At 38.4% G+C, this 15,633-nt stretch overlaps 1 protein-coding gene across 1 annotated transcript in view; it reads right to left on the reverse strand.

Moving 5' to 3' along the window:
• LOC139732029 (cAMP-dependent protein kinase catalytic subunit PRKX-like) overlaps positions 1-15,633 on the reverse strand; it is a 96,923-nt gene that overhangs the window by 59,752 nt on the left and 21,538 nt on the right. Inside the window, exons 3-4 of the mRNA XM_071642905.1 lie at positions 5,777-6,043; positions 4,202-4,321 (exon numbers count right to left, since the gene is read on the reverse strand). Of these exons, the coding sequence (XP_071499006.1) occupies positions 4,202-4,321; positions 5,777-6,043 (387 nt within the window). The remainder of the gene's footprint in view (positions 1-4,201; positions 4,322-5,776; positions 6,044-15,633) is intronic.

Here is a 15,633-nt window from a genome sequence, read left to right on the forward strand (position 1 = left end):
GTCCAATTCAGGTCCTTGAAGTTGGCAAAGAATCAAACTTTCAGGGAACTTCTCCATACTATTCAGGGGTCTCCTTCTCCCCTCCCCCCCCCCCCCCTTCTCCATGAATAAACACATCAAGCTTTAAAGAACCATTTTCAAATATCCTAGCTAAGGACTAACATGCAAAGATTACTTTCTCTTTTTAACTTTTGCAGCAGTCTCCCACATCACTAAATGGCCACATCGATCCTCGACATTACGGGTTCATTCATCAGGGCCAATTAAAAAAAAAATACAAGAACAAGAGGAAATCCTTGAAACTGAAACTGCACATCAGTGATGTGCCTGTTACTTTAAACCTGTCACTATAGAGATTACGAAACTTTTTTCATTGTGCTAGTACGCTGCCCATAATCAGTACCAGGTTCCAAGTTTTCCCTCATCCGATTATAAGCATGGGAGATGAATCGTTTGACCAGTTAATAAAAGTGGCTGAGTAAGAGACTAGCTTCATATCACACTGCCCCACAAGGCTACAGTGCATGCCATAAAAAGATTGCGAATGCTCATAAAGTTGCATTCCTACAACACTTCTGAACACATTGCTCACTCCACAGAATTATGAGAAAGAAAGGATACCATGAACGGTCCTAGGGAAGGGATTGGTATCTATTACCCCCCCCCCCCCCTTCTACCCCACCCCTCAACATCATCATCAGTGATGGCATCAACTCTCCCACAAATCACATCTTCACTACATCTTGACTGAGAGAAGTCGCGAGGATGAAAACTAATGAAAGTAGAAAAGCACTCGTAGAGCGCAGACCTCGCGTAAGAATGATATTTTGAGATAATTGCATTTGAAATTTACCCATTTTTTTAAAATCATGTTTGTTACAGTTTTATGTCTGGCATTTCCAATTATTTTTGTAATACATCAGACTTTAATTCTTACTCTAATATGTGATGTTTTCTATGAATTGTATTGTTAGGAAATATGTGAGAAATCGCAAGAGAGCCACATGTATGCTTTGTTGTTGTTGTTGTTTTTTTTTTTTTTCTAAAAAAAGACCATTGCCATAATGCGTGTGTCTCCCCTATAGGCCTATATGACAGTTTGGCTGACTGCGCGCACAGTACTTGCGGTCACAGAACTGTCCTATATCGATAATATTACACACAATGTCAATGCACCTGATATAAAACGGTTTTGTTGCCTGTGCGCACTGTATTTTGGGTCATCCAAACTGTCACAATATATGGGAGAGGCAAGCATATTGCTGTCTTTTAAAACGCCCGTCTACGGTGAAAAGTAGGCTAAATTATTAGAACAACATGAAATGACAAGACTCTATAAAGTGATAACTAAATGAAAAGTTATATAAAATTAGAAACTGAGAATTTCACAATATGTATAACGAAAAGTCCCTATCCAAATGACTGAAAATCTCAAAATCGAAAATTTGACTGAAAATTGGGATATACGAGAGTTCGGATGACCGCTGATGAAAATAAAAAAGGGAAAGGGCTACCAGTGATGGAGATTACCTGCCCCTCCCCTTCCATCTACCAACCCCTCCATCTCCAAACCCCACCCCGTCTTAAAGGTCCTGTTTACCGTTGGCAGCAGTGGTTTAAAAAATTTTCAAGATATCACATTTGATGCATATAAACGTGAAAGTCAGTTGTGTCACAAAACATCCTACCAGATAAAATTTTTGCAATAAAGCCTAAACTATAAGGAGATATCACTATTTTTCTTCAATATACCATAACTGTAGATGGTTTAGTCCGGAAACATTTTTATTCTATCTATTGTTCACATTTTGTAAATCTATACTGATTCAAATTTTTGCATCGGTTGTTTCTATCCCAAACTCACATTTCAGAATTATTTTGAAGCACTAATGCTAGGGTTTTTTTCATCTGCAAAATGGTAAATTATGCCTTTAACACCACCATCAGTGATCATGTCATCTGTCTTCACTGCTTCACCCCATCTTCCTGGTCTTCAGCTCTAGTTTTTCCCCCGCCACCAATGAAACCCCAAAGAGATCAAGTATTGTTGGCAGCAGCAGGCATGGTGCATGCCTGAAACATTCTTCTTCACGGTCGGGGCATGGGAGAGGACACACAGAGAGAGATGTACAGGCATTCAATAAGCCCCACAGTCTGACTAGCCTTAGCTCCAGGCAGTACAGCTTTTGTTTTCTTATAATAATTAATAATAATAATAGTAATTGTGAATTTATACTGCACAGTTTCTATGAAATATATAGTACTCAACTGCGCATAACAATATGATATAATCAAAAGAAAAAATCAGATTAATAAGAAAGTAACACAATCTAATTCTTTAACTGAAAATCATACAATATAATGAAATTAAAAGACTAATAATTGCATAATCATAATTCATAAAGGATATCTGATATCTGGGAACCATGCGGATAATGTACTGAACTGTGACTATTGGAAACTTTCCTTGTGCCACAATTCTACAACTCTCATATAAATACACTGCTGTCATGACCTGTTTTTTTATTTTTTTATTAATAATTTTGTTAAGAGGGGAGAGAAACATTTTATATGCACTTTATCCAACTAACCTTAGCTCCAGGCAGTATGGCATCATCTTTTTGTGTAATAATTTGTTTTCACATTTAGTGATGTGCACTGAAGGTATTGGGATTTTTGCATCTTACTTTTTCTACTTTGTTGATGTATAAGGTTGAAATGTACTTTAAAAGAAGAGGTAAGTATTTGCAAGCCAATCTAGGTGATAACAGCAATCTTGTGTATCTGTGAAATGTGCAAAATAAGTGCACTCACACCACCAGCCTTGCCCTCATTCAACTGGCACTCGAGGAGTTAACCTCGATCTGGTGATCAGAGAGGTGATGCCTCTGGTCGCTATTCGGAGGCACGACCCCAGTATAAATGTTTGGAGTATTTTGGTGGGAGGATGCGTGCAACAGGACGAAGTTGATTTATCATCCCACACTGATGAGGGGCCAAGCCAGTCATACCCCACGCTCGGACGGCTTCTCCGCCCTTTCCCCGTTCCAAAACAAATTCCTCACAGTCGCATATCAACCTTTGAGCATCCATTCAACTACCATGGTAACTGATAACAATGCATGAAGCCATTATATACTGGAAGAGAAGGAAAAACACTGAAAAACTTGGCTTACATTTGCAGCCCTGGCATTCATGTGAAAATAGGTACTGTGCAAAATCAAAACAGCAGTCTAGGCTTCCAAAAAGAGAACAGAGTGAAGAAAAATGAAATTATAGACATTATTACTATATGAAAATTATGATAATTGTCATCACTAGCACCAACTGGCTTGGCTGGTCTGTTGAAGACATCGGCTAGAATAGCCATCCAATTCTTTTCCGTTTTCTGCAATTTCAAAAAGTTTGTGTAACTTTCATCGGCTGAGATACTCCAACCAAATGAATAAAGCATAACAAAGCTATTAAACCCATAGTGACATATCTGGTTTGGTAGAAAAGTTTGGGGGGATTTTCTCGCAATCATATTAATTTTCGCCTAGCGTTATTTACAGACCTTGGATTACATTTTGTGACGTCAATCTAGCAACCCTATATCTTATCCCCTCCTGCAATGCTGACAAGACATATGAAAAGACAGACAGAAGTAGAGTATCATTCATCAACTATGGGAATACCTGCACCTGGACTTGTTACCAAAGATGATTTCTGCCCAGTATCTAAGGGTGAAATACTTTAAGGGAACTGCCTTTGTTGCTAGGTGAGCAAGAAAGAGACAAGGGAAAGATGGTAAAATTCTACCTTGCCTGACATTATTTGACAATGCAGCTTTCCTTACTGCTATCCATTACGATGAATATTGTAAAACCAGAAATTTTTGTGTCCATTCTAATTTTGTGAATTTTGCAAGCCAAGATTCACAACATTAAAGTGCACATGAAAGTTCTTGTCTACACTAATAGCAATATGCATTGAATGCCAGAGGAAGTGCCAGTATGCTTTGCATACTCCAATTCATGAGCAGACCCAAAGTTTCCCTTTCATGCAGGGCTTTTTAATACATCCTCAAAGATACCAACTTTTTAAAAAAAAATCAAAGTGGAAAGAAGAGAGGAGCGTGAACGAGCAATCTTGAATACATCCGTAGCATTCTACGGCTTGCCTGACATCTTCCTGATGGACCCCAGCCACCCTTACTTACCCCGCCAGCATCTCGTAGATGAGGATACCAAGAGCCCACCAGTCCACTGCTTTCCCGTGACCTTTGCTCTGGATGATCTCTGGCGCTAAGTACTCCGGCGTCCCACATAACGTCCACGTCCTGTTTGGGGAGAGAGAGAGAGATGGCAGCGATAGCGAGAGAGGAAAGAGACAAATGATGATTCCATTATGTGCGCCCACTTTGCCAAAGTTTATTTTGCGGCATTAAAGGGCATAAGTGCCAGAAATGTTTAACTAGGAAGCCATCCCTGGAATCATCTTCATTTTCCTCTAAATGCACACATTTGTCAAATGATGAAAAAGATAAATATAAAAGGATAATTATCATACAGTTCGGACCTGAATATTCACAAAAGCAGATACACGTAGACAGCAGCTTTTGGACTCTCCACAAAACACAACTTGTATAAAGTTGCTGATATTGAATGACCAATGTTTGCAATTCTACCAGATGGATAATTTTTGGGCATTGTTTCTTGTTTTCCAAAATGCTTCCTTCTACTTTTTATGAGCACTTTAGCATAAAATAAGATCATGATATATTTCATCCTCATAGATTATACTACATATCAAGACTTTCAGCCAAAGTGACAGCTACTCATTTTCTTCTTTTTTTGGTTTTTTTTTTTTTGCTCAGTGCATGAGAGCCGTAATGGCTTCAGATCACTATGTCAATGAAAAGAGCAAAGCTACCAGTATCACTATAATCACAGTCAGCAGTCACTAAATCACCTCTAATGTCTCATAATCGGCCATTATAAACACCTGACTCTGATTTCCTCATCTCACTATCCTGTAGTCATTTATACAAACGATATTTCCAATTTTTTGTCAACGCAGCAGCATAGCGAACAAGAATACGAAGATATTGTTGGCTGAGAACTAGAAGGGCTTTATCACAATGGGGGAGGGGGTGGTTGTTGGTATCATGTTGTACAGCTCAATCTCCTCAACACAATGGTGTCAAATTCAAACTATTTTCATAATCAGTAAAGTGTAAAAGATTAAAACCATATGCACAAGCTGCACTATTTTACCCAATATTTGGAACAATGCTTAGAAATCTACCCACTTTTGACTGAATGAACTTGTTATTTTATGAAAATTGATTGTTTCATTTTTATTTACGCTCAAATCTCAAAACGCGCTAGCGCCCTTCTGCTTCTCAGCTGACGATATTTGCACCAAATGCTTCGACTATGGTATTCTGAACACAAACAGGCAAACATGTCTGCATAATGCAAGGCAAAACATATTTTCTATACATAAAAGATGTTATACGTCAACTGAGTCATTCCATGTGATTGTATGTTATGTTACTGTTATTGTCATTTTCATTTGGCTGAATAGAATAGAATAGAATTTCATAATAATAATAATAATAATAATAACAATAATAATAATAATAATAATATAATGATAATAATGATAATAATAATATAATAACAATAACAATAATAATAATGATAATAATAATAATAATAATAATAATAATAATAATAATAATAATAATAATAATAATAATAATAATAATAATAATAAAATGCCTACTCACCTGTTATCAACCAGCTTCTTGGCAAAACCAAAATCAGTGAGCTTCACATGCCCCTCGAGGTCCAAGAGTATATTCTCTGGTTTTAAGTCCCTGTAAACAATGTTTTCCTTGTGTAGATAGTCTATTGCAGAAATGATTTCCATGGCATAAAATCGGCTGGTTTCGTCCTTGAAATGGCCGCTATTGCGCAAGTACGTGAAGAGTTCGCCGCCGCACGCATACTCCAGTAACATGTAAAGGAACGTGTCGTTGTGGTATGTCCAGTGCCTGGGAAGAAGAGATAAGGCAGAGGTGAGAATGTGTATACAATGAGTCAAAGGTAGAAAAGAGCATATTTTGATGATTTTTTAAGAAATACCTTTATTTTTGAAGAAATACCTTTTTTCTTAGATTTCAGAACAAAAACCCTCAAGGTCATAGTTTCTAGAAAGCATGCATGTTTGTGACAGAGGTGAGAACTATATCAATACATAATTTTTTGATGATTTTTCTGAAAAATACATTTTTTAGATTTAAGAACAAAAGTCATCATGATCATACAAAGGTGTCACAAACATCCTGGTTTGCAGAATGCATGCATGCTTGTGACAGAGGTGAGAACTATATCAATACGTCAATTTTTTGATGATTTCTGAAAAAATAATTTTTTTTTAGAATCCAGAACAAAAGCCCTCATGATGATACAAAGGTGTCCTAAACATCCTGGTTTCCAGAATGCATGCATGCTTGTGACAGAGGTGAGAACTATATCAATATGTCAATTTTTTGATGATTTCTGGAAAAATACATTGTTTTAGAATCCAGAACAAAAGCCCTCATGATGATACAAAGGTGTCCTAAACATCCTGGTTTCCAGAATGCATGCATGCTTGTTGCTGCAATCCAAATACTACAGGTATTTAGCAAACATCAAAATATGTTTATTTTGTACTTACAGGTAATCTGAAAACTATCATCATTGACAGTGTCAAAATGAGTAACTTTATATTCATGACTTGTGCTTCCATAATCAGCATTTTGAAGTAGGATTTAGGCCAATGGGTAAGTTACATTATCACACAAATGGCAAAAACTATCTCTACAATATCTGAATTTGATTTCACAATTACTTCTCTTTCTCATTCTATAGATCTAAAAGATCTAAATGCTCGGAGGATGTTGGCTTTCCTCGACAAGCTCATAGAAGTTATCAAATCACAACGGTGAAATATGGGAATGGGGGGGGGGGGGGGGGGACTCGAAGTACACCCCATCATGGGTAGATCCAGGAACTTCGTAAAGGAGGTCGCCTTTATAAATTTAAAGGGGGGCATATGTGCCCCCCATTTGAAACATTTTATTTCTTTTGTTTTATGAAAAAGTAAAGGGGGCACATGCCCGGTGTGCCCCCGCCTGGATCCACCACCACCACCCCATCGTGGGAATCTTCTGTATCATAATACCCCTCCAGTTTCAAAGCTTAATAACAACTTTCACAGCTCATTCTATGAAGCTTAATAACAACTTTCTCAGGTCATGTGGTAATCTAAGATTGATGAGAGATGCTCGGTACTGCTCATGCCATCACGTCCTCAATCTCTCCACCCTCTCACTGACCTCCCCTCCACGAATCTCAGATATGTCCCCATTCAGAGGGGGAAGGGGAAATCCTGCAAGGGCCTTAATATTAAATGTCAGTTTAATTAGCAGCATAGCGCGCTGCCACTCGGACAACATGCCGACATTAACAACTGGCTACATTAGTGGCTGACATTTGGGTCACTGATCCGAGTTGGCCATATCCCTTGCGGAAGAATGGGACCCCTCCTGCTAGACAAAAAGCCCTCGTGACGACGCTACCATCCACTGAATCAGCCTCCCTTCATCCCCCTGGAGCGGTATCTGGAATCCAGTACCCGCTGCGGTGGGAAGACTCCAGTACTTTGACGCTGTGGTTGGCATCATACTTAATGTAGATATTGAAAATACCTATAGATGCTCTTAAGGTCCTTGGAAGGTCTACATTGGCAAAGGTATATTGGAAGCATACAATCTCTGCACTGGAAGAAAAATGTTGGTAATTTGCTGTTGCATCTTCATCGTCACAATATATGACACTCATGACAAGATCTTCCAATAAAAGCAGCAGATCATGAATATCTTGCTTTCACACTAGCGTATAAAATTGAAGACGAGTATTTCCAACCGACAACTGGGTTCCTTCCATTCCCATTTATTACAAGGCCTAAATAATTATCTTCTATTTATAAAGGTTTGTTACTATTGCTAGGAGGCATAGTGGCAATAGCATGAGCTACTTTTGCTATAACACAGATTTCCCATACCACACACTTCCCCACGTAAACTCAGGACGAGTCTTCAACAGGTTAACCTCAAATTTGAAGAGGCTGCAAGCACAGATGTACACTTACACAAAGATTTTGCAACTCCACTTCATATCTGACTCAATTTTACTAAAAAGGGTCATTACACAAACAGACTGGAAGAAGTGTTTGGAGAAAAAAATCAAGACACATGCTAAATCATTGACCAAAACATCCACCTTCCTAATTTTTGTTTTCTTTTAATTGTGCACACCTATCGGAGAGTTACTGCATGTATGGGTGATCAAGTTTTTTTTTTTCTAATACCTCTTTGATTTTAGTTCAAACTTTCATTGATTTGTCGCTTGTTTGTGTTGCTGCTTTCATGCGATATAAATCTTCCTCCGCTTGATGCCCTCCTTTAAAGTCCAAGCTATTAAGAGCATCTGCTGACAAAACCCACACCCAAAAGTGTGGCAGTACCCTACTGGAGCATGAGTTTCAGTAACCAAGATGGATCACCCGGGAAGATTTTTTAAATGAAAAATGATAGTAATACTGGTCTCTATTTCACTTTCCACAGCCTTAATGGCCCGAATTCACAAAGGTGGTACAAATGAAACCATGGACAAAAACGATGGAGCGCCAAGTGTCGCATGGAATTTTTCGTTACGAAATCAGTCATTTCGTCGATTAAATGATTATTTTGTTACAAAATGACAACATTTTGTAACTAAATGAACATTTCGTCCACGAAATGATAATTTTGTTAACAAAATATTCCATACGACACTTGGCGCTCCATGGTTTTTGTCCATGGTTTAAACCATGGTTTCATTTGTACCACCTTCGTGAATTCAGGCCCATGAGTGTCATCACGGCATCACAGCTCTTCATGAAAAAATAAGCACTATTATAAACCAAGGGGCTCTCTCTAGAAACTAGTAATATAATTATTGTTACAAAGCATCAACCCTTGAAAGGTCACACAAATGTTGTCCTTACGTGAAGTTGGTAGGAATTTTTTAGACGTAATTACATACAAAAGCAAAGCCTTACCATCCTCAACTTTTTAAAGGACAAGTCCACTTTCATAAACATGTCGATTGAGAGACTGCAGCAATATTAGTGGAACACATACAGTGAAAATTTGAGTAAAATCGGACAATCCATTCAAAAGTTATGATTTTTGAAGTTTTAATTCCGGGATTGCTGGATATGAAGACTACAGTGTACTATATAGCTTGTGATGTCATATGTGTAGAATGATATAAAGAAAATGAAAATAAAAATCAACATATCTTCACTTTTCTCGCATAATAAAACAGCGCATGACATGCTTCATCCAAAAGGCAGGGGAGTAATACTTCCCTTAACATATGTCAGTAACAAGCTGAGGGAATGTGTACTATTTTTCATGACATGAAACTTAGTGTAATTCTCTTTTTATTTTCTTATATTGTTCTATGCATGTGACATCATCACCTGTAGTAGTCTTCGCATCCAGCAGCGACTTCACAGAAACTATCAAAATTCATAACTTTTGAACGGATTTCAGAGTTTCCTCAAATTTTCACTGATGCGTTCTACTCATAATGAGGTGCATAATCTCAATCCACATGTATATGAAGGTAAACTTGTCCTTTAAGTATATCAATGACGCCATGAACTAGACAAACCAGATCCAGTCATTACTAATATCTATGCCAGCTGCACCCAATAACAGTCTTTATTTTTGTCTCACACTTCCTACCCATAAATGCTTTAGGGTCCCAATGCTGGTTTGGGATGATCTAGTCGTGTGTCTCTACACTTACAGCTGTAAATGCCATTAAAGGATGTGTTGTTATTCCAAGAATTCATACATGTCATCCGTCATTCTGAATTGTTGTACAAAAGAATGAGGAAATTGTACATAAACAAACTAATGATGGTATGTCAAAAAAAAAATTCCAATGTCTTTGGCCATTTATAGAATGTTGCACCTTGAGTATCTTTGCATTCTGTCGTGTTTTCTTGTTTGTTTATTTTTTCGGGGGGGGGGGGGGGGAGGGGACTGCAGGTTTTATTTCTCCTTTAGAAATTATACCATCTACAAACGGATTGTAAATGTTAATTGTCAACCTCCCATTCCCTCTTCTTGTGTGCAAATTATGCACTTTAAATATGATCCTCTACATAGTTTTTTTGTGTTTCTTATTTTAGTGTAAGAAATTTTTTGTGCTGGGCTGGGTGAAGATATGTTTTTCAAGTATTTCTGATTCCGCAGAATCGAGGCACTTAATAGTGGTACGTGTTACAAGCAAAAATATTTATTTGCGTGCTTTAATTTTCCCGGTAGTAAATGTCCACTTAATATACAGTACATGACATTTGCAGATCTAGGGGATGCGACCTTTAACCATAATGTCAGTCAGACGGTTTTGGCAGGAGCAAGCTGGCACTGTTTAGACATGTGTTGGTAAATACTGCCTACCAAAGTTAACGGGAGGAAGGGACAAAGACAACCAGATGGGCCTCAAAGATCGACTCGGCAAGGCTGACAACGATGAGCGGCGTGACAACAGGAAAACGGCGTGAACACCAGAGACAGATCGAGGGACAGACGGCCGGAATACGGTGACAGACTGACATACAGAGGGAATGTGGAACCTGTGTTGAATGCGGACTGAGACGGGTATAGGCCTACAAAGACACAGACACTCGTAGACTGACGGACAGACTGACAGACAGCTGAGAAGAGGGAAATAGAGACAGAGGAAAAAGAGCGTGTTTCTACTGAGAGCACCTCACATCCCTGGCATCGCCACGAATTTTGTCCAACGCAGCACCTCGTATTTTACGACCACTCGAGCTGTTTCTACTGAGCGATAAAATACGAGGTGATGCAAAGGTGACGTGCAAATGCGGCGATTCCGGAAGTCAGGTATTTTTAAGTCACAGACTGGGTCACGCGCGATCGAGGGGGCTGTTGAAATTTTCTCAAGGCTGCGACATACTAATGTGGTACTCTCGCGATTCGAGACAATATGAAATGAAATAACGCGGTGTAAAATCAAGTAAGTGATGAGGGCTTAGTAATGCAATAAGTTAGGCTGTTAATCACGCGAACAATAGACGATGAATGCCACAATTCACATGTAACGAAACGTATAGGGCCTATAACACGTACACAAGCGAGTTGGTACAAACAAAGCATGATGCGAACACGGTCACTGTGTGTAGGGCCTACACATGTATTTTGTACACGTGTTGAAGGAGTGTGTGCGATGAACCGATTGAAAAGCGCGGGGAGAAATTCTAGACGTCCAATACACCACGAATTTCGCTACCCGGTGTGTTTCTACTGAGAATCGTCCTTCGCGTCACCACGCGTCGACCACCTCAATAGGTGGTCGACGGAGCACCTCGCATCACCCGGCATCGGCCACTACCCGATCTGTTTCTACTGAGAAAAACTTCGAGGTGTCACCACACATCGGCCGGTATCGGCCGGCATCGGCCGGTATCACCACACATCGGCTGGTATCACCTCGAATTTTCGTCGCTCAGTAGAAACACGCTCATAGACGGACAGACAGACAAACAGACAGAGGGAGGCAGAAAAGAGCCTAACTGCCAAACAGCTGGGGAGGGCAAAGGGGAAAAATCGCAAACCTGGGACTTACCCGTTGAGGACAGGCTGATTTTGCTACAACATGTATTTCCAATAGCCACTTGCCCGAGCATACTCGGAACTCGTCCTCAATGGGTTAAAGCACAATGGCACAACATGTTCATATTGACTTCATGAAATGACTTCTAATGAACAAATGGTGCAAATTCCATAAAAATTGGACAAAAAAAAATAAACAATATAATGATTTTTGTTTTCAGTGTCATAAGTGTTTACCTTATAATGATATTAGTCACAATTATATGCCCACAAATCAAGAGACAACGATGCCATCATTTAACTGAAGAATGAAATAACTTGGGACAAACAGCTACAATTGCATGTCAGGATGAAAATCAAACAGTGGCCTGCTTATGAGAATCAGCTCAATTCAAGAAAACAACGGATACCATGTGAATGTAATTAACCCCTGGATGAAAAGGAAACACAGAAACAAGCGAGATAGACAGTCACGACTTTTCCAATCTAGAGAGAATTATGTGTTCTTGAAATACCCCCCCAAAAAAACAAACAAACAAAAAACAACTTATATAATTGAACCAATTGTAAACACAATTTTATTCTTCCTCCCACATACAGAACTAATGGTGTCATGGCAAGCACAACAAAAAAAGAGAATAAATAAATACATAAACAGAACAGTTGCCACACTTGCTTTTTCTTCTCTGGAGTAGAAAAGAAAGAAAATACTGCCACATGCTTGAAAAGGGGAGGGGGTGGGGGTGTAAGCCTCGGGATAGCGTTATAAGCTGTGGCGTTCCTGTTTATGTAGACAAACAGAAAGTCGAACGAGAACAGGACATTTAACAATGCCATGACTATTGATCTGTCCCTAACGACACTTTCAGGCTGAACCCATTTTGATGACTACATTGTACATTATACCTCTGGTGGATTTCCAGAGGAGGTGAACCGTAACATCAGTGACATGCCCCGTAGCTTTCAACTATTGCAGTAGGGACCAGTTTTCAGGTTGATATCTTCAGCACGCTGATCATTAGCCACACACAGAATTGCGTGTCAAGAGAAACAGGTTCAAATCTATTCTGAATGATTGATTACTCTGTGTAAACATAGTCAGATTTTATATAATATGGCATTTCTCGGCCTAGTTGCACCTGAAGAAAACAACAGTGACAATTAATATAGATTCTTAAGGACGATCTTTTGTGTTCTTTAATAACCCCTTACTTGTGTAAATACAATTATGCACACTGGCACAGAGTACAAGGACAAAGTTTTTTTGTCGGCGTGGGTGTGGCTCTAGCTTTTTATACAACATTTCAGTTTTCTAATTTCTGCGATGGTATTTTCAATTTTTCCTTTCTGTTTATAAAAATACAGCTTCCTGCCAGATTAAAGCACATAAATGATATCTTCTTCAAATTTAAAATAAAAACCTGGGAAATACACTGTGTGTTTGTCAGAATGATGCGAGAAAAATTGGCTAACTTTGAGTACCAAATTTGCATAATTTCAAACTCTGCAGGCTGTTACTGTGTTGTGGACATTACTTTCCAAGTTAAATAATCACCATCTTACCCTTAAAAATATTTCAATGTGTCAAATTTTGGGTAACAAAATTAGTCAAATCAGATAAGATGAAATTTAAAACTTTGTTTTGCAATATCAGGTGAGTTCTAAATGCTCGTATGCTCCTTAACTGTGTGGGCTAGTGATAGTGAAACATGAATACTACGGAGTTTTGAATAAGTGTTTACTGCAAAGAGCCACACAGTGTATGGAACTGTGACGGTACTTAGTTTGATAATCATACAATTTTTTTTTTTTTGCATTGAAAAACAAACAATCACTAATACAGAGCATTTGGCTATCAGAGCCACATACATGTAGGACCTAGGCCTATATATTTGCTACCAGATCACAAATTGTATGCATTTATTGATAACCAGCATCTCAGCCTGTTGAATGCCTGGTCATAAAGTAGGCTCTTTTAAATGCTTTTTCATTGAACTGCTTAAAGCTATACATCATTTTCATACATACTGATTTCCCTAACAGTATTTTGAGTTCACTGACTTGTTTTTCTCACCATTTCCCCTGTAGGCATCACATAAAAAAAGAGTATTATAACTGAATGAATTGGGTTCCTTGACTTACATGACACACAAAAAACAAACAAACAAACAAACAAACAAAACAAGCTCTTAGTAAAGAGCTGGTCAATGACCTCATTGTATATATTTGGCCTTGAACTCATGAGCAAGTACATTTGGTGGTTCTGATGTGGTCTAAACCACTAATCAAATCAATTACCAGGATATTGGTTTAAAGCCTTTTCAATCTTTAAAAGTACTTGAGTACCGTGGTGTATTTTGAGTCACGCTATCCAAATTGATGATGGGATCTAAACATTTTTCCGTCTTTGGATAGAGGATTCTTTAATTTGGAATCCTGGTATGTCGTAATAGAGGCAAGGATGACAGATTTTGATTGATAAGAGTCCTCCCCCCCCCCCCCCAACAATATCATCATAACCACAACCACAACTCCATATCACTCTCTATGATAATATAACAGGTGATATTAAAGGGATGGTACAGTATTGGTGGAGATGAAAATTGGGCTCTTACTTTTTTGCGAGATACCAAGAAAACACTCATGAAATAGTACAGAGCATACCATTTGAAGAGGAATTCAAAGTTTATTTGATAAAAATTGGGTTTGGAATGACTGAAACATCCAAAAACAAAGTAAAACAAACGATCGCAATAAAGTGTGGGTCCCACACTTTATTAGGATCACTCTATTTTGGATATCTCGGCCATTTCAAAACCAATTTTCATCAAATAAACATTGAATCCCTCTTAGAATTACATGCTCTTTTATATTTCAGAAGAGTCTACTCACTATTTCACCAATAAATGATAAAAACCTGAAATTAAGTCTCAACCAAAACTATACAATACCTTTAAAGTTGTTGAGAGAAAAATTACAGCTGTACCATGTGTACAGGAACAAGAGATTCCAAATGTTGGTTACATCTGATTTTTTTTTTCTTGACAGCTTCCATGTAAAGGGATGGTATGGTTTTTGGTGAGATGGGGTTTCAGGTTTCCAACCTTTTGTGAGATCATGAGACACCTAGTGTGAAATATGAAAGAACATGCAATTCTTTGAGGAATTAAAGTTTATAGGTTTTGAAATGGCTGAATTATCCAAGAACAAAATGGTCCTAATAAAAGGTGGGTTCCATCTTTTATTAGGACCACTTTGTTTTATTTCATGTGTGTTGTTGTTGTTGTTGTTTTTTGATATTTCAACCATTTGAAAACAAACGGTCAACAAATAAACTTTCCTTTCAGAGTTGTATTCTTTTCCTTTCAGAGTTGTATTCTCTTTAATATTTCAAATGTGGTTTCTAATTATCTTGCAAAAAGTTAAAATCTGAATCCTGCATCTCAACCAAAGCTTTACCGTCCCTTTAAGAATTTCACATGTAGCACACAGCCCTATCTGAATTTCATCACGACATACACTGTATGTGACAATCATTTCATGGAAGAAGTGAGGTCGTATCTATTCAAAATTTGGCTTAGCCAACACCAGGAAAAGCTTCAATGGAAGAAAATACAAGAGAGCATTTCGAATTTTATATTCACGGCATTGTGCTGTAAATGTCTGATTATCTGTCCCACAGCCCCCCACCCCCACCCCAGCACCATCCCACCCACAAGGAAAGGAATGTCATTGTAACAAAAGACTTCAAAGTCAGAGTTACCTCTGATCTCCGCGACCTCCGCAAGTACAGGAACCGAGAACAATTGCCAGCTAGCCGGCACTCGAGAGCCAGAGAAGAATAATCAGTTCATGTCCCTGTGTGCTCAATTTGAGAGATCAATAAAATTCTCTTCTAC

Source organism: Diadema antillarum, unplaced genomic scaffold (genome assembly GCF_040938485.1).
Source record: "Diadema antillarum isolate AM-2024a unplaced genomic scaffold, OU_Dant_1.0 seq00000398_RagTag, whole genome shotgun sequence".
In the NCBI taxonomy this organism is placed as follows: Eukaryota; Metazoa; Echinodermata; class Echinoidea; order Diadematoida; family Diadematidae; genus Diadema; species Diadema antillarum.